General features: G+C 46.1%; 1 protein-coding gene across 2 annotated transcripts in view; it reads right to left on the reverse strand.

Moving 5' to 3' along the window:
* Positions 1 to 3704: 3704 nt before the first annotated feature.
* LOC111845001 (disintegrin and metalloproteinase domain-containing protein 10-like) overlaps positions 3705 to 23992 on the reverse strand; it is a 59753-nt gene continuing 39465 nt past the window's right edge. The window contains exons 4-17 of one of the 2 annotated variants that reach the window (XM_072717980.1): positions 20033 to 20191; positions 15186 to 15286; positions 13852 to 14013; positions 12044 to 12136; positions 11703 to 11886; positions 9117 to 9280; positions 8782 to 8965; positions 8378 to 8528; positions 8089 to 8272; positions 7702 to 7810; positions 7399 to 7619; positions 6989 to 7175; positions 6881 to 6940; positions 3705 to 6461 (exon numbers count right to left, since the gene is read on the reverse strand). In XM_072717980.1, coding sequence (XP_072574081.1) covers positions 6361 to 6461; positions 6881 to 6940; positions 6989 to 7175; positions 7399 to 7619; positions 7702 to 7810; positions 8089 to 8272; positions 8378 to 8528; positions 8782 to 8965; positions 9117 to 9280; positions 11703 to 11886; positions 12044 to 12136; positions 13852 to 14013; positions 15186 to 15286; positions 20033 to 20191 — 2060 coding nt within the window. In that variant the 3' untranslated portion in view covers positions 3705 to 6360. The remainder of the gene's footprint in view (positions 6462 to 6880; positions 6941 to 6988; positions 7176 to 7398; positions 7620 to 7701; positions 7811 to 8088; positions 8273 to 8377; positions 8529 to 8781; positions 8966 to 9116; positions 9281 to 11702; positions 11887 to 12043; positions 12137 to 13851; positions 14014 to 15185; positions 15287 to 20032; positions 20192 to 23992) is intronic. The other variant, XM_023814013.2, reaches the window with a different exon arrangement.

Here is a 23992-nt window from a genome sequence, read left to right on the forward strand (position 1 = left end):
TTTATGCGGAGTTAATGCCAACTAAGCTGCAAGTCAAGTCAAAGTTTGCAGTGAGGGCACCGCTCAGGCAGTCTCCTCCCACTGATAGCGTGTCGCTACTCATTTGATATCCAATCCATCACAGCCTGAGCTCATCCAAGCTTCTTGCCACATATTACACTGAGACTGAGGGAGAGAGCCAGGAGCACGCAGATTCCCACTGGTCAGTCTCATAACATTCAATTTACTCTTGTGTTAATAGCAGCTGGTTTTAAAGACAGCATGCATTAGAAGGCCAGTAAAACTCTCCCCCCTACGTGCGTGTCGATGGAGAAAGATGCCCTTCAGGACTATCCCGACCCTGAGTAGTATGGTGACAGACACATGGCTGGCATGGTTCATGCTACATATTAATAGCAATGAGGAAAATTCATGCTATAAACAAAGTAATGCATGAGAATAAGAGGAGCATTTAAAATTGACAATATGCAACATAAAACACTAGTGATTTTATTGTCCTATGTGTCATGGTGAGGGTGGTGTTTAAGGAACAGAGGAATAAGACTTTGTTCACCCTCGGCGGCAAGCACCAGAAACTCATGTAGCATCCGAGAAGCCTGCGGCCACGCGCTTCAACCCCGGGGCAATTGCATGTGTATGTGCTTCACAACACACTGGCCCAAGCGTGACTTTAAAACACCACAGGCTGGTGTAGCCCCCAACACACACACACACAGTGTCATACTACACCTCGCTGATCACACCTGACACAGACGATGGGGACCTGAGGGGAGCAGCCAGTCAATGAGAGCAGCTTCAGACCATCATGTTCCACAGCAGCAGGGGGGCAGCGTGGGAGAGAAAAGCAGAAGCTGCTGTGAGTTTGGCACTGCAGGGGTGATGTGAGCGTGTGCACAGGGTGGAGGGTGAAAAGTGAGACCAGCTGGAACGTGCAGCTACTGTATGCAGGTAGTTATCCATGGAAAAGGTGGAGGGTTTCTCTCTCCAAATGGTACCAGTGTACAACAGGATACTGCTGTTAATCCATTCATATAATGCAGCCATTCTCCACCTATGGGTCTCAAACCAAATTTGGGTCGTGTCAGATCGTAAATGGGTCGTGAGGCAGAGTTGGAAATGTAAGTGTTTTAAAACCAGCAAGCTGCTATGCTGATCCACGACCAGATTTCCCAGCCCTAATGCTAGAATTAACCTATATAAACGGTTCTTGGGTCTGCAAATGCTTAGCGCAAAATTAGTGAACACTCAACCAATCCAAGAAGCCAAACCACAGATGCTTAATTTAAAATTCACTATCACATCTAATCAGATTTGTGTGATTTGCATTGCCTGGCATAAACTGCAGAGTGCACTGTGTGCTTGATCATAGCGTTAATTTAAACCTATACTTGATATAGGGTTGCGACTGAGCTGGCAGGGTAAAAATTGGGTTGCGGTGCAAAAAAAGGTTGAGAACCACTGATATAATGGAAGGGGAGATGAGCTTTAAGGATACCAAGTTGCATCACTGAGGACCCGTTGATGTAACAAATCCACCAAATGATGCATTAAACAACACCCAAGCCCTAGACAGAGAGGAAACATTGCAGGTGCCTGAGGAACTTCAACAGGTAATACGGGCAACTGAGTTCCTGTAAATAAAACCAACGATGGAACACAAACTTACACATTTGTGTGCAGTCATCCCACCACAGAGCTGCATAAAGACGGCAATTTAAAATTATACAATACATACTCAAAAATGCATGTTTTAAATAAACTGTATTGGTTAGAATAATCAGCAGTGTCTCAAGTCTTCAATAAGCATATTAATAGAAAATCTGGATTAGAACTGTATTTTGTATAGGACAAGTGGGTACAGAGAATGGATGGATGGAATAAAAATAAAACGTTAATCTTTACATGATTCATAAGATTTTTTATTTAGCATTTTGCCCCCCCTAGTGCTGAATGTCTTCAACTGCAACCAATCACTTTTTTTATTTTTATTTTTTTTAATGGAGGAACATCCCTTGAAACCTATTTAAAAACACCCAATTCAAAGTACTACAAAACCAAGCAATTAATCAAGTAACACTGCAACTAATATTACTGCACTGTCTCTCCACACTTGACCTGACACCGTTCAGCCCTGATTTCCCAGCTGTTCCACTAGCAACCAGCCTCCTTCCACTGTGCTGTTGACATTGAATCCTCATATTTCAGTGGACTATCACATTGTAAAAGTCACCCTATGCACTTTGGTTAAGGCTCCCATGCCACACTTGGCCAGTCCAATCTCCTGTTTCCCCCGTCCCGGTCTCTCCATTGCTCACTCCCTCTCACTCCTGATACAGCTGGACACTATCTCTGAATCACCAACCTGAGACCAAAACAAACCATGTGCAGGAGAATGGAAAAGCCTCTCCAGGCACATCTAGCTTTGGGAAGGACTCGGGTCTTAGGGCAGGAAGCAGAAACATCCAATTTACGAGGAGCCTGCCAGGAACAGTGGGAGCGCTGAGCGATGGCTGGCTGTAAACTCCGCAGGGACGAGGTCCAGTGCTGCAGCTGAAGCTCGGGAACATCTCAGAACCACAGATTAAAGACGCGATTTTACTCACTCCTCCAATACTGCATACACTTTCCCTCTCACTGAATCCAGCATGGATAAGATGACCAGGAACATACCAGCACCGGTAACTTACAAAAAATTACAAAGCATTTACATATGACGAAGTGTTTAAAGAATGAAGAGTATCTAAAGAAATCCATCAACAGAATTCAACCTTTGAAGCAAACCAATTTAAATTCAGAAGCAGGGCTGTAAACACTAGGTGTACCTAGATAAAGAAGGGAGGATCTGACTGCAAGTATGCACTGATAGGGTTATCAATACCCAGTTTTCACTAATAGGACCGCTTTTAACCTGACAACTCGGTCCTACACTCATATCATTCCATATTACCATTTCTTGAACATCATTTGGAAATACAAAGATTCTTAAGAACAGTGTAGGAGGGGTAAAAAAGCCTGTCTCTCATCCAAAATAGGCTGTTTAATAACTTTTTGTAACTGAACACAAAACTTTGCTAAACATTTACATTTTGGAAAACCACGGTGGTAAAAAAAAAAAAAAAAAAAATGGTTGTAGATCAACCACTTAGCGACATTACATCCAACTTCCAGGAGTGATAGAGTAAGAGAATAGTTGTACGTTATTCATTAATGGAGAAAGTAGTTTTCACATATGCAATTGAGAGCAGGTTTTGGGGTCAGAGAGCAGGTCAGCCAGCGTCCAGGACCCTTGGACCAGTGGGGGTTACAGGCTTTGCTCAAGGTCCAATGGTGATATAGGATTCAAACCAAAGACCTTTCAAGCAAGGAACCTTAGCTGATTGAGCTATGCTCAACCCCACTGGTGTGGAACAGCGTAGCCCACAGTGTAACCATCAGCTACATTAAGAGACAAACTCTAACTACTTACAAAAATCAATGTGTTTAGAATTTATACTTAAACATGTACATATCCTGCAAATTAACTTTTTAGGAACATTTTATGGTTGTGACTAAAGAGAAACATAAGGCTTGCCCCCACCCTCAATTAAAATGTGGTCTGGTCCTGAAATTAAGAATGAGTAATTAGGTTCAAATACACACATTAACTGGACTGTGCACACCAATGTCTCCCAACCCCACATACACACCACGAAAGTAAATCAATGTCTTGATCAAATCTATTTTTATTAATGCATTTCAAGTACTTCAAAAAATTACATATGTCTGCACAATATCTTTTGCAATTTTTTAATAAAAAATTTTAAGGGAACAAAAAAAGAACAAAAGAAAAAGTTCTGGATACTGTATAAAACACAGCGGATGTAAAATAAGACCACAGAATTAGCCCCCCCCCCCCCAAATATTTCCACTTGTATCACCCATCCAAAGCGAACATCTCAGTGCAAGGTTCTCTCAAGGTCTGAAACTGATTAAATATATAATATGCTTTAAAAAAATAATGACCCAAACATCGACACAGCCACGCTCCCATGAGACAGACCCTACCACAGGAAAAACGGGGGTGCACACTCACTGCGTCACAGCCGATTGGTTTTTGTAATTAACCAAACCGGCAGCTTTCATTATCAGCCACCCACCCACAAGCGCCCAAAAAGAGGATGAGTCACATTTATGTAGTCACATCACTAAAATAAGCTAGTCCAGCCCATGCTGCCATTCTCCCCCACACACACTGCGGCCATGAGGCAGCTGCAGCACACCGGCGTGACCTTCCGGAAGAGTAAAGGCCAATGGCGCCCTGTTTGCAGCGGGAAAGCCCGAGTGACCCTCGCATGGGCCGATGGCATGGCTCCCAGCCAAGCCCACAGGGTCACTTTGGAGAACTTCCTTACATGCTGGAATAGCAATTCTGGATTGCAATGGTTTACCAACTTCATAGAACATGTTATTTAAAAAATAAAGGAAAAAAAAAAGAAAACAAACTCTGAGCTGCCTGTTAGCACTGAGAAGAGGGACATGCTCAGTGACCATTAAAGCAGAACTGCTGGCAACCATGATTCAAAACAAGCGCTCACACAATTCAGCTTTCCTTTCAGCAGCAGAGAGAAGCCAAGATTCTTGGGCGGGACCTTGAGAAGGAGCTGGGGGTGGGTGGGGGGCAGTGGGGGTAAGATTAAGTACTGGAGCGAAGCATTGCCACTTCTGCAATCTGTTTCCTCCAAGCCTCTAGAGAGCAGGCCTGTCATAACTGATACTCAGCAGGAGGTGGATTCTGGAATTGCTGCTTCACACCCAGTTTGTCCTTGATAACTGGCTCAGAACAGGCAGTGAGTTTACACTGGGGTAGGGGGGGGGGGAGACAACAGGGAGCTCTTTTAGGGCCCACTAATCAACACCATATTACCTTTTAACTAAATATACACCACATTTGGGGGGGGGGGGGGGGGGCTCCTCCAATACTGCGTCAAGGCTGCAGAGTGTGAGTTGGCACAGCAGTTGTGAGTCTTTATGCACCTGAGCACTAATACAATCAAGTGAACTGAACAAATTGCCTCCCTAATTCAACTAATTTGTTCCCCCCTGTCAGACAGCTGAAAAACCTGCACATACAGCAGCCTGGCAGAAACACAGCTGTGCGTGCAGCAGGGGTAAGCATGACCTTTACAACAACTCGCCTGATTGGTTGCCTCAGCCGCCCAGAGGGATGTCACTGGTGATTGGCTACTCTGTTCCTTGTGTCGTCAAAAGGCTCAGTGGAATGACGATCAGCAGAGGTGGTCAACACGCCCATGCCACACCCAGCCCGCCCAGTACAACTCCCCTCCTTTCACACCCTCTTACATTTAGTGGTTGTTTACCAGCTAATATCACATTGTACAGAAAACTGGAAAAGTAACTCAAAAGAAGATAAATGCAACAGAATGAAAGAATGTAACCTTCGGCTAAACGCTGATGCTACTGCAGACAGCCACCTCACCCTGCATGATATACCCACCTCTGACATCTAAAACAATTTACCTTCATTCATTTATAAATCCCTCTACGCGCCCCATGCAAAATAGCAGCTGCTAAAATAAGCCAAGTGACAAAGAAAAAGACCAACTGCTTGTGGTCAAAAAAAATTTAAAAATCCTCAGGAATTCTCTACTATGATGTCATGTTCTATTTTTCTTTGATTTTTTTCTTGAAAGTCCTGAGTGTTTAATAAAATGTTTTTTCCAAAAAGCAGAAAAGGCTCCTCATATGATACAGTGTGTAAAATTCCATATTGCGATCTCTGTACAGCTGCACACTGCGGATGCAGCCCAGACAGAAGCCTGCGCTTGTGCTCCTTTGAAGCTGCGGAGATTAAATTGGCAACGTGGTCCCTTGAACTCTGAGACTGCAGCTTCCCAGCTTGCATCGGCTGCAGAGGCCCACACATCACCTGCAGTCAGTTTCCAAAGGGGCGAGGTGGTGGCAGTGGGGGGGGGGGGGCATCACATGAAAAAAGAGGGGGGGAAAAAGGGAATAAAGGGAGAACGACAGAGAGAGAGAGTGCGAGAGAGAACGAGTAGAGCTAAGACTTGTCCCTGACACTGTGTTAAAAAAAGGCTGAAAAAATTAAATACACAGAAATCTTTAATTCCTCTCTCTGTCCGTTGTCAGATTTTAAGAAAGCCATTTGCCACTCTGAGAAAAGAGCAACATCATGAGTCCTGTTCCCCCCCCCCCCCTTCCTGTATAATGGGTCTGCTTGCCAGTTTGCTCTGCAGAACGTGGGGGGTGTTTGGATCTGACTGTTACAGGTAATTCTTTGGAGTGAAGTTTTTCCCGCTGTAGGCACTAGGAACAACCAAGGCACCGGGAGGCCTAACTGCCTCAGCGTCTCATCTGGCCCATCTGGTAGTCCTCTCGGGGCTGGCGAGAGTGGCGCTGTGGCTGAGTCTGGGCCTGCTGGGCTCGCCTCCTCTTCAGCGTGCCTGTGTGAGACCAGGGGATCAGGCGCTGGCAGCGTCCGCACCGAGCTCCCTACCACCCTCACGCTTTTCCCCAACGTACAGGCTGGGGACTTCGCTCAACAAAAAACGCTCTGACCCTTCTGTCAGGTCTTACAGATTTTAAGGAAACCTTAGGACTGAAGTATGGCTGATTAATGGAGACTGTCCATCGATACCCTGTCTTCTACTGGACAGCTTTGCATCCAGAAGCGGACTAGGGACGAGGCCTGCCTTACTTGGGAGGGGCTTGGGCGGCGACAGCTTGGGGTTGCTGCTGGGGGTGTGGCCTGCCTTACCTGGGAGGGGCTTGGGGTTGCTGCTGGGGGTGTGGCCTGCCTTACCTGGGAGGGGCTTGGGCGGCGGCAGCTTGGGGTTGTTGCTGGGGGTGTGGCCTGCCTTACCTGGGAGGGGCTTGGGCGGCGGCAGCTTGGGGTTGCTGCTGGGGGTGTGGCCTGCCTTACCTGGGAGGGGCTTGGGCGGCGGCAGCTTGGGGGTGTGGCCTGCCTTACCTGGGAGGGGCTTGGGCGGCGGCAGCTTGGGGTTGCTGCTGGGGGTATGGCCTGCCTTACCTGGGAGGGGCTTGGGCGGCGGCAGCTTGGGGTTGCTGCTGGGGGTGTGGACGCTGCAGATCTTGATGAAGCCGGCCATCAGCAGGATGAGGGCGATGCCCATGAGCAGCACGGCCCACCAGTGTCCCTGAAAGAAACACGTCAAACACCTCCAAGGTGAAATCGCTAGAGCACAACGACTGGCAGACCTGCTTCTCCTCTGCTGCAACAAAACCACAAATGTTCTCAACAGACTTGAGTGGTTATTCTAAAGGATTTTGATATTTTTGCGAAACGTTGAATTATGTAATGCCCAGAATATCCAAAAAAAAAAAAGAGTACAAAATGGTTTACAGTCCAAGGACACTTACAACAATCCACTCGGCGATATTCTCGTAGAGCTCTGGATTCAGGAGAGCCTTCTTGAGCCTAGCAAGGGGCCCATCAGCATCCACCAGGCGGCACTTCATGAAGACGTCGCAGTAGCCCTTAAAATCATTGCAGGGTGAGCCAGGCTGCAGTGTGATGACAGTGTTATTGAAGAATTTCTTCCACCGGGTTGAAGTGGTGCTGCTGCAGGTGTCGGGGTTGGCTGTGGGGAAACGAGAGGATCAGATCATCGCAGCACCAACATGCTGACGCAAAGCGTGGAGGAGGACGCTGGGCTGGCTCACATTTCTCCATGCAGCAGACGTGGCACAGCTCGCTGTCATTCTTGCCCTCGACGCTGGCGCACGTGCAAACATCCAAGTTATGCTTCTGGCAAATGGAGCCCGAGCAAACCTGAGGAGCAGAAGAGAGCGGCAGCAGCGTGATTTTGAGAACAGGACGCAGGAGCGGGGTAATGCGCCGACACGCGTGGTCGTACATTAATCATCAACTGTCTAGATATCCACACAAATACATATGTACACATGAATGGCCTCTACGGTCTAAATATCCATGCCCCAAAAATAGCCCCAAAAAAGGAGAACATGGAGAGTGGGTCCCTGGATCTGCCTGACATCAATCTCGGTGACAAATTTCAAACTCGGTCCTAATGGAGCCCAGCAATCACAAACCCCATTGAAGCAGACTTGTGTATCCCTATGGCAGGAAGTCAAGTTGGGCTTGGGCTCGGAGACAGGACACTGTGCTGTCTCGCCGTTGCACGAGCCCACGTGGGCGCAGTCCGACTCCTCGCGGCACTTCTCGTTGCGTCCCATGAAGGTGCAGCTGGCTGTGCAGCAGGGCCCTTGGCTGGGGCTGGAAGGGAGGAGTGGGTTACAGACATTCACACAGAGGGTGTCCTACTTTAAGCAGGCAGGTCGGAGGAATGCGCCGCAGAAATGAAGCTGGGGAACCACCTACCTGCACTGTTTGTTCGGCTTCAACTTGCACTTCTTGCCATCAGGCTGGTTGGCGTCGTAGCAACACTGGTCCTTGCACTGATCACTGTAGCCACAGTCACACTCCTCACCAACCTCCACTAGGCCATTCCCACAGATGGGCTGACCAGACTCTGCAGACAGATACACAAACTTCAGTCTAACAAGTTCACACACCACTGCTACACTGCACATAATAATAATGACAATACTCATCTTTTCTATCACACTGTCCATCCATCCAGCCCAGAGAGCACTAGGCAGATGCCATGGACGGGATGCCAGTCCATCACAGCGCATAAACATTCACGCACAGGATTACGTTACTGGATGAATATTAGCTCCAAACTCCCTTGCACATTCTCAGCTTCAGGGATGAGTACTTACCCACAAAGCAGATGTCCCTCTTCTTCTCCAGCACTTGGCTGATGTTGCGCATGCTGCAAATGGAGAACTTGTTGTTGTTGGGCCGATCCCCTGAGGTGGCTCGGGCATACATGATGAAGTTTCCACTTTCCTTCTGGTTCTGGATCTTCGACTCGCCGGGGGTGCACAACAAACCAGAGTCATGCTGAGGGGACCGCAGGGAACCAAACCACCGGTTAAGACCGAGCCCATAGGTAGCCAATGGAAAACACAGCACTCAAACTGCACCTCCTGTGAATTACTTGACCCCATAAACGCTGAAGGGTGAAGGGAGAGCCTTTGGCCCAGGATCTTACCGGAGAGCCGAAATTGTGCCCTATCTCGTGGGCGAAGGTGATGTGGGAGACCTTGGGTGGGACGTGGGAGGCATAATTCTGAACGGTGATGATGCCTGTGTTCAGGGACTTCCTCTTCCCATCGGAATACGGTTTGTTCTTCTCACAAATGCCACCTGAGCTCCCTGCAGGCACCAGAACACGGTCACTCGCAGTTGTTTGCAAACCAAAGAAAATGTTTACCGAACCCACACAGCTACAGACTGTCTACCAGGGTCATTTTTGGCAGTGGACAGAGTAGCTTAACCTTGTTTTACTGTTGAAAAAACAAACGCCTCTTGTGCTGCCATGGTTTCCAAGAAGGTGTCGATTTGTTTGGAAATGAGATCTGAGTGCTAGCATTGTTTTGTGGCCAAACATATTAAAACAGGACAGAACATTCCAGTTAATGGTCACAGTCAGGGCTTGTGTCAGGGACAGGAGGCAAACAGAACTAAACTGAAGAGATTCTTTGAACATGATGGATGGGCAGAGGAAGCCAGGGCAGGCTGGGAGATGGGCCGGAAGTGCACTGACACACGTGGCCACAAAGTGAACGGCACACAAGGACACCCTGTAAAAAGATTAAGACAAAGACCCACTGCATAGGTATGCAGATGCATTCCTACACCCAGCCTGCTACTTACCCAACCTTGTATCTGATCCAGGATGAATTTCTAATCTTGGGTTTGCTGTGTAATTGTGAGTCAAGCTCCACAGCAGATAATTTTCCATTGTTGTGTTTAGCTTCTGATTTGCTTTTCCCTTTTGACACCACATGAGTTTACAAAGAGATCTCCAACTTGTACTCAGAGCTAGCAGGCTCATACCGAATGTGACCCTGTCCCTTTAAGGGCGGCCCTAATTATGAAATGCTAAACTGGCAAGCACTTACTTCGTGCTAATCTGTGGATTATTTTTACTGGTCCGCTCAAATTGTCACACACAGGGACAGGAAGTAATACGTGACTCGAGTGCAGTGATGCCACAAAATTAAGCTTAAAGGGAGACCAGTCTGGGTACACAGTGGCTCCTGAGAGACTGAGAAGAAATAAGGAACACACACAGCATTGTGGTTCATGGTGATAATGATGTCAAGAGGGGACTTCATTAGAGTCTACAGTCTGCTCAAGGCTCAGACTCCACACTGCTTAAGCATTAACAATAAGGCTTCCTAACAGTGAGACAGACACAGACCTCACCCTTCACCAGCCTCGCTCATCACCATGCAAAGCATCATTCTGCCTCAGTTCCTTATAATCACATACACAGCTGCCTTTTGACACCATGTTAAATCGCGCCATGTTACACCTCTCCGTGCAGCGAGTGGGAGATGCTGTCTGGAAGCCAGCAGACACATCTGGGGGTGATTTCTCAAATTCAACATCAGGACCATTAGCCAGGCTTGGCTGGAGGTTCCTGCTCTCTGGTGCTATCAGTCCACCCAGGTCGATACCAGAAGGGAGATTTGCTGCGAAAGCCCTCCCTGGACATGCTCTCGTTCGATCGACTGACAGACGGCATGCAAAGATGCAGAGTCTCTCTCTCTCTGCCCCTGAGAGGCAGACGGAGTGCAAGGCCTGAACGAGCTCCTCAGCAACACCAGCGACGCCAACAAGGATCATGGGACGGATGTACAGCATAACCAGAGACAGCAAGTTTTTGGTTTGATCCCTGGGTAAGCATGGGATAGCTACCCACTGACCAACCTGCCCACCTGGGCCCATCATCGCTCTGCTGAAGATCTGATCTAACAAGAGGGATCAAAAAGAAAAACTCCCCTCCATAAAGGGTCATTTGTACAGGCAGATACAGGGCCTGAACTACCATCTTAAACTGGAACAGGGGGTTCCATACAGTCGTGTTGCACTTCTGTATAACAGCAATAGTTTAATACGTCATAAACTAAGGCCCACTGCACTTGCCATTTACGTTCTCAGTTCATGCTCCTTGCTGTTTTCCACCTAACCTGTAAGCCTCCAGAGAACAATGTGAATTAAATTAAGTATGTACAGTGGAGTGAGACACACCCCAAAGAGGAGGAACTGCCGTGGGGATCAAGGTTCAGATGTACATTAATCTGAAAGCCACAGAGAGACGAGGCTTGGAAAAGCGGAGATGGAGATTTCACAGGGTCAAAGAGCCCAGAAGAGCTGACTGAGACAGAAATCCCACAGGAGGCCAGTTTGCCGGGATTAACAGAGACATTAAAGCCAACCAGCGAGGCTGCTGCTCTCAGGATCATAATGTGCTTATATTTAGTTGCTTAGCTAACACTTACCCGAAGAAACCTGAGATTATTACATGTTTTGGCAGCTGATATTTTACAGGAGCAATTCAGGTTAAGCAGCTTACGTAGGGTAGCAGAAAAGGGCGACAGGGACTTGGACAGTCAGCCCTGTTTGTAACCATATGCTACCAAAGATCCCTGAAGTTCAACAGGTTGCAGCCAAGAGGACATTTCTTGGATTTTACAACAGTTTACACCAAGAAACACTAGTAGCAACATAGGCATCCAATAATGACCACAAAGGTCCCAGAGGGTACGGTTCCCAGGTATGTTGATACCTGCTGGGGCCCCCACCCATGCCAGGCCCAGCACCCCATCGTCAAAGTCGCGGTCTGTGAAGACATAGGCCAGGCAGTAGTCATCATGGTTCTGTTCAGAGTTCAACTCAAGGAACTTCTCCACCCCAATGTTGGGGAAACGGAAGGGGTTGCTTGGGTCCTTCATGTCGTCTGTGGTGTTGATCTGAAAAAGTACAAGAGACTTCAGTACCTGCAGGATCCAGGATCACAGCGAGCCAGTTTGAATCATCCAGCTACAAGGTCATACAATCAGACGCTTCCAAAGAGGTCTGCGGCCGCGAATCGCACAAAGGAATGCGCTGCACTGCTCACACACTCACCCGGATCCTCTTAACCATGAAACTGATGTTGCGAATGCCCAGAAAGTCTGTGCTCTGGTATATGGAGTCAACTGCCTTCACATGGCTGGAGATCTGGAACAGGAGTGATTAGACTTACAAAAAACAAGGGCATGTACTTCACTCACACAAGCATGGAGTATGACACAAAATAATACCAAAAGGTAACCTCGTGTCACTATCAAAAAGACATTTTAAAAAAAGATCAGACAAGATGAACTAACACCTTTTCTCTAGCTACCTGCAAATCATATTTTTTGCTGAGTGAGAATGGCGCAGCGGTCAACTTTTCTCCATGTTTCCATAAATCATCCGTGAAAGGCGACCCGGACGGCCTGGCAGAAAGCCCGCCTGCTCCCAGGACCCAAGCAAAGGCTCCACTCTGGCACCTAAATTATATACGGCCTGCTAATGACTCCAATTATCCTGCCATTTCTCTCCTCGGAAAGTGCTGCCCACTGCGTACCGATGAAAGGGGAGATTTATCGGTGCAGAGGAAAGCAAAGGGAACGTCACAGCCCATTGGTCACTGGGTAAGGGGAGCTTCCGGCACCCAACCTGGCCCTGGTTTTGAGCGGTCCCAGTACGTGTCCCTCACAGCCTGGAAACATGCCCCATGCTATCTATTCCTGATGATATTTTAGCCCTCCCCCTACCTTACGAACACGTTCCCAGTGTCAGACGCAGACACTCTTGTTTTAATAACGCCTCCATCTCTGGACCCACTTCTGCTGAGCACAGATCTTCGACATGTCATTCATTAGCCATTGAAGCTCTGAGTCGGCCAAGTGCAGCATATGGAAATAGATTAAAGCCACAGACGAATGTGCATATATGCGCACAAATGTGCATACATTATTAATGTCTTCACATAAAGAGACTAGCTGTTTCCTGAAGAGGTGGAAACTAGTGCTGCACAATTAATCAAATAAAAATCAAAATTGCGATATATAGTCCCATGCTCTTACCCAACTGCGAAGGGTTGCGATTTATTACTGGTAATTTTCACACTGTGGCTCCAGTCATTGCACAAATTCATATAGAGCTTTGCCTGAAGTATCTGGAACAGGACCGATACGCATGAGAAACTCATGCTAAAACTCTCCAATCAGGGTCCTCACTCGTCAGCGCATCATTTGTCGTGAAATAGTGGCACTTTGGAGACGACAAAAGACTAATCAGCTGCTTTTTGAATACTAATATGAATAGAGCAGAGGAGAGGGAAGATTGGTACAGAAAAAAAAATCCCTTCTGTAATTTGGAAGTACTTTGGATTTATAAGCAGTGACACTGCTCAGATGGAGGTATTGCCGTGCAACGTGAAAGTGCATAAAGTGCATACACTGCGTGGAAACACAACTAACTTACATCAACATCTTAGACAACGTTCAGAATGATGCAACAAATGTCACGCAAAATTTAAAAACTCAAGTGAAAATGTTACATTAAAAAATCTGGCTGGGCAATCGCGAAAAAACAATTACGATGCCTTTGCAAGGGTCACGCTTGCATTTACCTGTATTTGTTGTAATTGAAAATCAGTATATAGTATTTTTGCTTGGACCAAAACTAATAATAATAATAATAAATACAAATAAATAAATAATAATTAGTTAGTTTTTTTTTAAATAACTTGAGTTGCTAAATATACATTGGAGACACCGATTTATTGAGTCGGCCAAGTGCAGCATATGGAAATAGATTTTATATATTACAGTTTACATTGCATGTGTCAAAGTAATCGCAATGTGATATTGTGATCAAATGGTGCAGCCCTGGTAGAAATGTACCTGTGCAATCACAGCTTCTCTGGTGCCGTAGCGCTTGTAGAAGAGGTGGTCTGTCTGGATGAAGAGCTGGCAGGTGTTCTTCTGTACCTGTGCAGCTCGCTTCTTTCTCAGGATCACTGGCCCGTCAGCACGCTCCTCGTCTTCCACATTCTGGTGGGTCCCCTGCAGGGAGCGATGTTAACCAAAGGGGCTTCAGTGCCCCAGAACAACGCAGAGCCTAAATGGCGTGTGAATCCTGAGAACTGGCTGCTTTGAGACAGTGTGTGTTGGGGCAGTAGCAACACCACTTGCAGCTGGAAAGCTCTCGTTTGTGGAGCACTGTGGTGCCAAGCTTAATTCAAGCAGACAGCCGCAGCAGCCAGACATTATGCTGGAAAGGCCCAAGACACTCGACTGTAATCTGTTTACCCATCGCATACATTCATCTATTCTGACACTTCTCAGCAACGACCGCCAGTTATTAAAAAAGCCACCTGCTGCAGCCCAGAATTAAATGAAGATACTGCCCAAAATCACTGCAAATCACACTGAAATGCATTATAATCCAAACACAGGAGAAGGAAAACCTGACTACCCTTATCTGGCTGGTCTCCTCACTCCTGGGTTACTTACATCATTCACCGTAGAACTACAGACTTCCTTTCAGAGTGACAACTTAAGATATAAATGTAGCGATGCGCCGCGTGATCGCGCTGTGAGGCAGAAGGCAGAGCGCTGACATTCCTGCATGTCCTGTTTCATGTTTGCATTTGCTATCTGTGCTTCTCCCTGTGGTGGCTGACAGATAAGCCTGGGAGGGATCGGGCTGGGAAAAGAAGCTCGTTTCCTGCTCTCTTTTGCACCTGAGTAAAGAGCCTAGGAGCAGCTACAGAGGAAATTGGGGGAGATGTGGGAAATATTCCCTAGGGGGTTGGTAATGAAAGTTTAACTGGAAGCGAGGAGAACACAGATGTACAATTCGATTTCTTGTACAGTAAAAAAGCCTCCATTTTTCAGGATGGGAAAAAATTAAGAAAGGTTGTGAGAGTCTCCATCAAGAGGGACGGGCAAACCAGAGGACACCAGGTCACCAGCTAAAACCTGGCCGGGCAACAGAGTCCCAGATGCAGTAAAAGAAGGGCTATCAGTACACAAACGTGCAGGGATGCCCTTCTTCAAAGGGAAAGAACACTCAAAATTCAGAGGATGATGCTATTCTATTGTGTCAACGCTGCACTAGTGACTGTTACAGTAAACATGTTGCAGCTCAGCTGTAAAATAAGCGCAGTGTATATGCATATGAATATGTATACGGTAGCTGAGAGGGTATTAAAAACACACAGGGTAAGTCTCACCTTGGCTGGCTCCTCTACTGCAGACTGCTGGTACTTCTTCATCCTCTCAAAGACAGAGTGGTCCGCACAGCCTCCTTCGGCCCCGTACTTGTGAGGGTAATCTGTAGGGCACCCAGCAAACCTCCATTTACAACCATCATCCCCAGGTCCCAATTTCAGGTCGATCGGGCACAGACCATATACTGGTCTGTTTATTAGCCCTCATTACCACCTCTGAAGACCTTACACCTTAAAGTGCATGTAAAACAGACTTGTAAGGATGTGCTGGCTAACACTCTCTACCCGGATAAGCCTTCAGGCCATTGGTCAGAGGTTGGGGTCACAAACAAGTGACATGTCACCGGCAGGTGTGACAAGAGCTGGCTAGGAAAGAGCATGGTCTACCCAGGTGACGTCATCAAGCAACCAAGCGGCTTTGAAACTGAGGACCTCAATGGGCCACATGCAGCGACCCTCATGTCTGTGGGAACGCACTAATGCAAACAGGGCTTCAGCTCACTACACCTGCAATCGCCATGTTCATAACTGGACGGCTTCACAAACTCTCCATCCTTCATAATAAGAGCAACTGTTTCCAGGTTTATCGATGGTGAGGGGCCTGGTTTACCTCAGCTAGGCAAAGCTGAAATGAAGCCGAACTAGACTTGGGCAGTATGGCGGTATTACGGTATACCATGGTATTTAGAAATCCCAAAGGTTTATTTTTAATGATATCAAAAATACAGACGTTCCTGTTTCTATTCAACTGAGGCGTGTATTGTAGTGCACAGCACATACCACCAGAGGTCAATCTCCTGGTGAGATAGATGGCAATTGAGAGTGGTAGCAACAACACAGGATTAGGGTAAAAAAAAACAACAGAAAGATAAAAAGCGGTGTTCATTCCATTACTTTAATTTTAGATGGCTAACATAATTTGTAGATAACTTAGATTACATGCTACTGTTAGTAAACCGGTTAATTACATTTCCCAGAGGGAGGTTACCGGGCATGCTGTGCGACAACCATGAAGTGGAGTGGTGTCCATAAAGGATGGGGGATATTTTAAACTCTTCACCATCGTGGTCGTGTTTCCCTAGCGCTCGGCTTCCACACTGATGAGTCCGTTCAGGCTCTCCTTGATTGCGGAGTTTACATGACTTTTTTTTTGTTTTTGTTTTAATACCATCATATACTGTACACCAGCGTGAAATGTCTAGAAGTTATGACTATGAAAAAACAGATACCGGCCAAGCCAAAGCAGAAAATCTGGTGAATATCTGAGCGGAGCTTTAATTGCCTTACAAAGCCTTAGAAACCCAGTTGAGACAGAGACGCCTCTAATTTGTGTTTTTAAATCACAGCAGGGGAGGCTGAGAACCGGCTCCGGCTCCATTACAAGCGTTTACTCACTGAACAATTTACACTGTGACATTTTTTGAGTTTACATATTTGCATAATGTACATTTACAGGCCTCTGTCGTTTTTCCCCAGCTCATTATGGCTGCCACTTAAAATCCGTATGGTAGTTGACATTTTCTAGGCTACAGGCACCAGGCAGATTCTGGTACACAGACACAATGAGCGACGCAGTGCTAGTGACCCCCACACCATCACGTCCAGCTGAGGAGCTACCCTGAACACCAATAGCTGCAAAGCTTGAAGAGTAGTAACAGACTGAGGCCTCATCACGACCCCCTCCCTCCACTGGAAGGCCCTTTATTAAGGGCAGACTTTGGTTACTGATATTCTGCTTGAGCGGCCCCCAATTCATGCCTCAGCACACAAACGAGCGCTGGCCTGCATGCCAAGCAGTCCGTCATTTATAACAGCACAGCGACTCCAGCGCTGGCTGTTAGTGTCTCACCTACACAAACCAGCATAGCCACCCAGAGCCCCCTCCAAAGGTCACGCTTGTTGTCAGTCACACCACATAGCTTCCACCCAAGCACACACTTAATCACTGAACTCTGAGGATTCCATCCAGTAAAACTGTAAAGCAGAACAGAAGTACCCTGGGGCTCCTGTAGGGGGCAGTACATCCTGCATTTCATGCCAGCCTTCAAAGGAATCACTTATATAGATTTTTTGTTTTGCTCTAGATGCAGAAAATAAACTGCATTCCCTTCAGATTTGTGGAATACAGCTTTATATTTACACATAGTTAAAAAAAATATTCTTTTCTTCCCTGCCAAAGCAATACCCATCCCTCTCTTGAGAGCTGGCTGACTTATCAGAAACTAAGGATGCTGGTTGTAAGGCATATATGCACATAGACTCTGGGTTGTAGAATGAGTCAGGGATCACACAGCTGGGAAGCAGCCCCTCCTAGACCGAGGCAGGCCAATGGTGCCAGGAAGTGGATCTCACTCCCTCCCAGATGATCAGCACCAGGCGAGTTTGCAGCCACAAAGCAGGAGCAGGCTGCTCCCGGATGCATCGGATGGCAGTTACATCGTCCAATCAGAAGGATAGGCTTTGTCACTCGGTGTCACGCCTGCATACCACTTCTTGGCAGTGGCTCTCCCCAAAGCGAAATACCGCGACCGGCTTTTCGTAAAGCCGAACACGCATCATCCACACTGAAGGAAGCGAGGCAGCCTGCGTGAAGCAGGCGGGCCGCGGACCATCAGAGGCCAGCGACACACGGACGGACCACCATACGCACACAGCCGCTCTTTGTTTGCCGGCTACAAAGGAGCTACATTGAGATGCTAATCGCAGGCAGTTTAGGGTCAAAATCAAAAAGAGGAATAAAGAGTGAACAACTGAAAGTGAAACAGTGGCATCTGTCGCTGCCTGCCAGCCATCGATGGTTGCTGGTTTTTCCTCACACCCCCTTCAGACCCCTTCCATCATGTTTTCCATGGACCTCCGATGAGCTATGGGCCTAAAAATCAGTCTCCAGGCATCTACACTTTTGTGAAAAATAAATTTAATGAGCAACGGGGGCTGTTTTGAGCTACCACAATAATCATGATAGTGTGCGCAACAGAGATCAGTCTAAGTCACAAGCCAGTAATTTAATACTGAAGGACAGTAAAACCTTCAAAAAAGAAGTTGGTAACGTTTCAATGGAATGAAATAAATGGTTTTCTAGTAATGCGATGGTTTTCTTCTGCACAGAGGTAGCACTGTTGTTCTGCTCTGGCCAATGATCAAAGAGAGTGTATTAAAGAACAAAGGAATTAATGTCAAAGAGCTGCATAACTGCATTGACAAGGAAATATTCTGCCCGCCACAAGATGGCGCAATAGGGTGTACAGCAACTGGGCTGAGGGAATATTCAAGGTGGGGAAGGAAATATTGTATAAGCATCACTGCATTGACCACCTGAATGGATACCCCACCCAATCAAATTTCCTGTATCACTATTCAAATCAGTAAAAAAGAGGCAGGAACTTCAATTCATAAGGACATAGTTAGGCTACATACAGGCAGTAACCAGGTTACAAACGAGATCCTTTCCGTAAGTCTGTCTTTAAATCGAATCTGTGGGTACATACAGTTCTTACTTGGGGTCAGTTAGTCAAATGTTTGTCTTAGTATACAGTTTATATGTTACCTTTCTATCCCCATAAAACACGTAAAGACTTCCATGTGCATTACATCTTAAATATAACGATAAATAGTAATAAATAATAATAATTAATACAGCAATAAATCAAACTACATACTGTACCTCGAGCCAACGAACCGAAAGAGTGTGTGCGGTCGTTATTACGAACCATCGTCTTTATCTCAAATTTTTAAGAAAAGTTACAGAGCGAGGGAGACAGCTAAAATAATCCCTTGTTTTTAGTGTTTGTAATGGGCTAAGCGAGGCGCTAATTACAGCGATGCAAGCGCAGAGGTGGCCATTATGTGCTGCTGAAGAGCACACTCCCCCCAGCAGGGCATCTCACAATGCAAACGGGACAGAAGGGGAGGACTGCTGCTGACATTAGGGGCACATTCATCACAGACTGTCAGACGGAGAATAGTGAGGAAGCCATGAGGGCCCCGCGGGACCCAAGGAGACGGCCCCTGGAGGGCCCCGGATCCACAGCAGCACGGTGGACGGAATCAAGAAAGCTCAGCAGCCTTCATAAAGGTCCAATTCACCTCACACACAGCAAGTGTGGCTCAAACAGGCGGGCCAAAAGAGACGTTCCTACCCAATACTTCACTCAGCTGAACGGGACACTTCTCTCCGTTCAGGCAAATGAAGACATGCCTTCAGACTCTGGTGGTTAAAAGGACAAACTGCATCCTTAAGGAGTAACCAGGCAGAATGTAAATTGCAGACCATCATGGCATATAGATATTACTACACACTGCTATTGGCTGGGAGGGGGGCAGGTGGATCAGAACATCATGTACATCATAGGTCACGAAGGACACTTACTCTCTACAGCTAGCTGGGAGTCAAACAGAGCATCACCCAGCCCCAGTGTGGCCATGCAGCAGGCAGACAGCCATCCCTGCTCCTAAGCTGCTTCCCCACTGAGCCAATAAGCACGGCTCCTGACGCCACAGCCCCTCCCCCCCCCCCCACAAAGGTTGAGGCACCTAGGTGACGCGCATAAACCCGAGGAACAGGAGGCGAGGGGATGACTCACACCGACTAATGAAGACATGCTAAAAGGAAGGGATTCAGCCAACACTCTCAACAATACAGGTCTGACAAGTGAGCAACAAAAAAAGCTGAATACGGAAGAGCAGGTAGATTCGCAGAAAAGACAAAATCTAAGGTCGTTCACTTTCTAAATGGTCTGTTTCTCTCCACTGAGAGAAGAGAATGTCGTTTTAATAACCTCTCAGGATCACAGGCATCTACACTGTCACTTTCAGCCACTCGGGTTTTTGCTCTCTGGAGACAGACTTACGGATGTCCTCTTCGTGGTAGATGACTGAGTGGTAGGGAACGTTCCGGTCCCCGAGGTAGCGATCAGCAGGCTCCACGTAATACGTGCCACGGTGGGTCCGGATGAAGCCCTCGAACTTCCCGTCCACAATGGAGCCATGGGTCAGGGTGCCCTTTTCACCTGTGGGATGACAGAAGTTCAGATGAAGTCGGCATTAGCAAAAGAAGCTGTTCTGCGCAGAAAAGCAGATGTGCGGACAGACGGCACCGTGTCCAAAGCGACCGGCGGATGGTAAGAAGCAAAGCTCGCTCTCCACCTTTTTCACAAAAGCTCCCCAAAGCCGCTCCCCATTAACCTTCCGGCTAATAATAATTGCTTTTTTAATAAGGCACAGACTTGAATAATGTCAAGGATAATCAAAGTATTGCAGGCCACTGAAAATACAAAGGTCCCTTTACTGTAGAATGCGACACTCTAAATGAAACTAGGATTTAAAAGTGGTTGAATAAGTCAAGTGCATTTTACACGCAAAAGGACATTTTAAACACAAAAGACCCTTACAGAAGTCACAATGATGCTACCTGAAGAGCAGCTATGAGAGGACAGTGGGGGGACCCAAAACCAGGCCCTGGGAGCCACACCCATGATGGAAAGACAGAGCACCTGCTTCCAGCGGGACTGAGCTCAGCCACTGCTGGGTGCTTCAGCTGCAGAGCTTCATCTCCTGCGAGAGCCACCATTTCATTTTACTGGGAGAACATATGGGCAAAGAAGGACTCCAACTAACCGAAACAAACGACAGATTCTTCAGCATCCAATAAAAGTGAATGAGAGACCAGAGTTAGCATCCCACTGCTGCCCAGTTGTAGGCAGGTCTTTCAGATAAGTTCAGCAATTTGTAACCCGAGGTAGCTGTGAGACCATGGCCTGGCCCTGCCTGTCCGGAAGGGCAGCCCACCGACGTACAGCAGTAGCAGTGCAACACAAAGGAACAAAGCAGTACTGTGTTTACTGTACTGCTTATTTCACTGTGCAACTGCATTGTGTATTCATTGCACCCAGTGCCAAATTTGAATATTTCCTACCAATTGTATTTCGTGCATTAGTTGTTCTTCTATGGAGGGGGGGGGCACAAAGAAATTTGAACAACAGAAGGAGGAAAAAAAAACTATTTTTCAGTCAGATATGCATAATTAATCTTAGCCCTTTTTCTTTTGGATTTCACTACTGTTCTAGTCTTGGGGGTGGACGCACATGCACAAATAATTATGGATTTTTTTCTACAGATCAGCTGTGGTAGGAATTGGACAAAAATCCGCAAAAAGGAGTGAGGTCATAAATGTAACTAGATCTACAAATGGACGGGAAGTGATACACAAATGTGCAAAACCCTTTTCACGTGTACAAATTGCTCTGTATTTTTGTGGATACAAGTTCACACAAAACAAATTTTAAAATACATATTTGTGGATAGTTAATTTGTGGATCATCGTACATATTTGTGGATTGTCTTCTGTGGGTTACAAGTAATAAATTCCAATAAAAACTTTCATACAATACATATTCCAAGTGCCATATCCCATGAGGCATGTAACCTTCCCAACATCCAAATGAAGAAAAAAAGTTGCTGTTAACAGTGTGTTTTGTGACACCACAAAATAAACGACAGAGCATGATAAGAAACGATAGACGTTTTTATTTCGTTATTATATTTTGTGTTATTTCGAAACATATTGTCATTTCGCACAACCCTACAGACAGATATTGCTTGTTGGGGGATCTGCCTGAAACAGAAGACATTCCCATGAAAGCCCCTGGGTGCCTGAGTGTGTTTCAGGACATACAGAGGTATTGAGGCCAACAGGGCGGTAATACTGCTTGCAGGTTTCAGGCACTTAGCTGACAGCTCTACTTACCTATACAAGCTGCTGTCTTTTTTATTATTTTTAAAAATAAACATAAAACTCAGCAGCTGAATGGAGTCACCAGTAAATGTTGTTGCCCTTCAACATCATTCATCCCAACAATCATATTAATGACAATAAAAGCCACTTCATTTTAAATGAAGGTTTTGATTAAGTTCCATTTATTTCTGCTCTCACTGGAACCTGGACAGTTCAATCACCTCTAGAAGACTAAAGCACAGTTCATATTTCACTTTTTCATGTCCAAGTATGGTCCACCTGGTCATAGTCAAAGTCTCTTGTGTAGTGCTGCCGCGATTAGTCTACTGTACGTAGTTGAGCACCTGAAGAGAAAACACAGGCGCCAGGAAAGGCAAAACCACCATGTTGTCTATTCATGTTTATTAAATTAATATTAATACTGAGAGTTTAATATCTTTTGTTCTTTAAGCCGCTAAATACACGCTTATCGCTTCCATGATTCACCAAAACAGTAGCATGGGTTTAATAAGCATAAGGATACAGTGAACTCATACAGATTACTAACTTCTGGGCATCACAACACGCATCTCATTAATACTACGGACAAACGAATTTGCTTATTGAAATGTGCGCAAAAATAATAATAATAAAGCTGGGGTCCATTATCTAAAGCCCTGCAATAACAGTTTGTTGTCATTATAATATTAAAGGATCTACTTGACTTTCTGGAGGAAAATTAATCATTTAGATTAATCGACCAATCGGTAAAATAGTCAATAGATTAATTGATAGAAAAATAGTTGTTAGTGGCAGTCCTACTTAGGCAAAGGATCACAGTGGTTTAAGCAAGACTATTATGCCATAATCCGCATAGAACATTTTAACAAAACCTCTCATTTAGTGCAATCCCTATAGCATAACACCCAGAAACCAGAAATGCCAGGAGATACCAGTGAGACACACTGCCCTGAGCAAAAACAACCTTCATGTTAGGTCATTCAGCAATAGCAAACATTTCCAGGTGATGGCTAATCAATCTGCTACGGCATTACTGTCTGAAGTAGCTTGTCCATGATACATGAGGCTGGGCATCTGTAATTTTTAACTGTGTGCCAGTAAAATGCCCAATGCCCACCCAACAGAGAAAGCGCTGCTCCTTATCTGGTGTTCCAGCAAGCCCCATGAGGCAGAGCGAGGCCAAGGGAGGCTAACACAGGCCAACTGGAGGAACTTTATCTGAAACTAAAGGCCAGTCTGCACTTCATTTTAATCACTGTTTGCTTCGCCTTTGTACCAGAGTTGGAGGCTGCCTCTGCAGAGATAAAGTCATCGACTCTTTGGATAGGACAGTTCTGATCCTGTGCTGAGCCCAAAGGTGTCAGCATGGATTGAGACACTCAAATTGTACGTTATACACAAAAGGGCCTTGTATGCACTCAAATTCCCCTCTTTCCAACAATGTGCTGTGAATCACGGATGACAGAGCCAGCTAGTTTCACCCACATTTCTTGCAAAGAAGCCGATCTTTCCAGACCGTTGCCGTAACACTCCTCTCCATGATCACACCTGTCTGCACATATGAAGCAATGACACCTACACACACAAGTATGCACACATGCAAGTAGAGATATCCACACACAGAAAAGAAGGATGAACCACAATCCCAAACTACGATGTTACCATAGAGGTTACACAAATAAACTGGTCACTGAATAGTTATTAGGTTATTGCTTTATTAGTTGTTCTTGTGCCGCTCCTGCTCCATTACTGCTTACACTGTACTTGGGCATTCACTGGAAGAACAGTCTAGCTGTACTTGACTCCTTGACAACACATATGTTTGCAATGTGCTATCTGTCTCACTGGTACATCGTTCTGGACAAAAGTGTCTGCGAAATGGGTTCAATGTAAATTACTTTAAGTAGCTTTATGAGACTCTATGACAAAGCTGCAAATAATCTGCATTCTCCAATGCAAGCGAACTAGGACTGACTGGTTTGTCTAAGCAAAAAAATAATTACACCGGAATCTAATCTGATTTGTGCCACTGCTAAGAAATATTTAATCTCTGACTCATCAGGCACCAAACAAGCAA

Source organism: Paramormyrops kingsleyae, chromosome 11 (assembly GCF_048594095.1).
Source record: "Paramormyrops kingsleyae isolate MSU_618 chromosome 11, PKINGS_0.4, whole genome shotgun sequence".
Taxonomy (NCBI): Eukaryota; Metazoa; Chordata; class Actinopteri; order Osteoglossiformes; family Mormyridae; genus Paramormyrops; species Paramormyrops kingsleyae.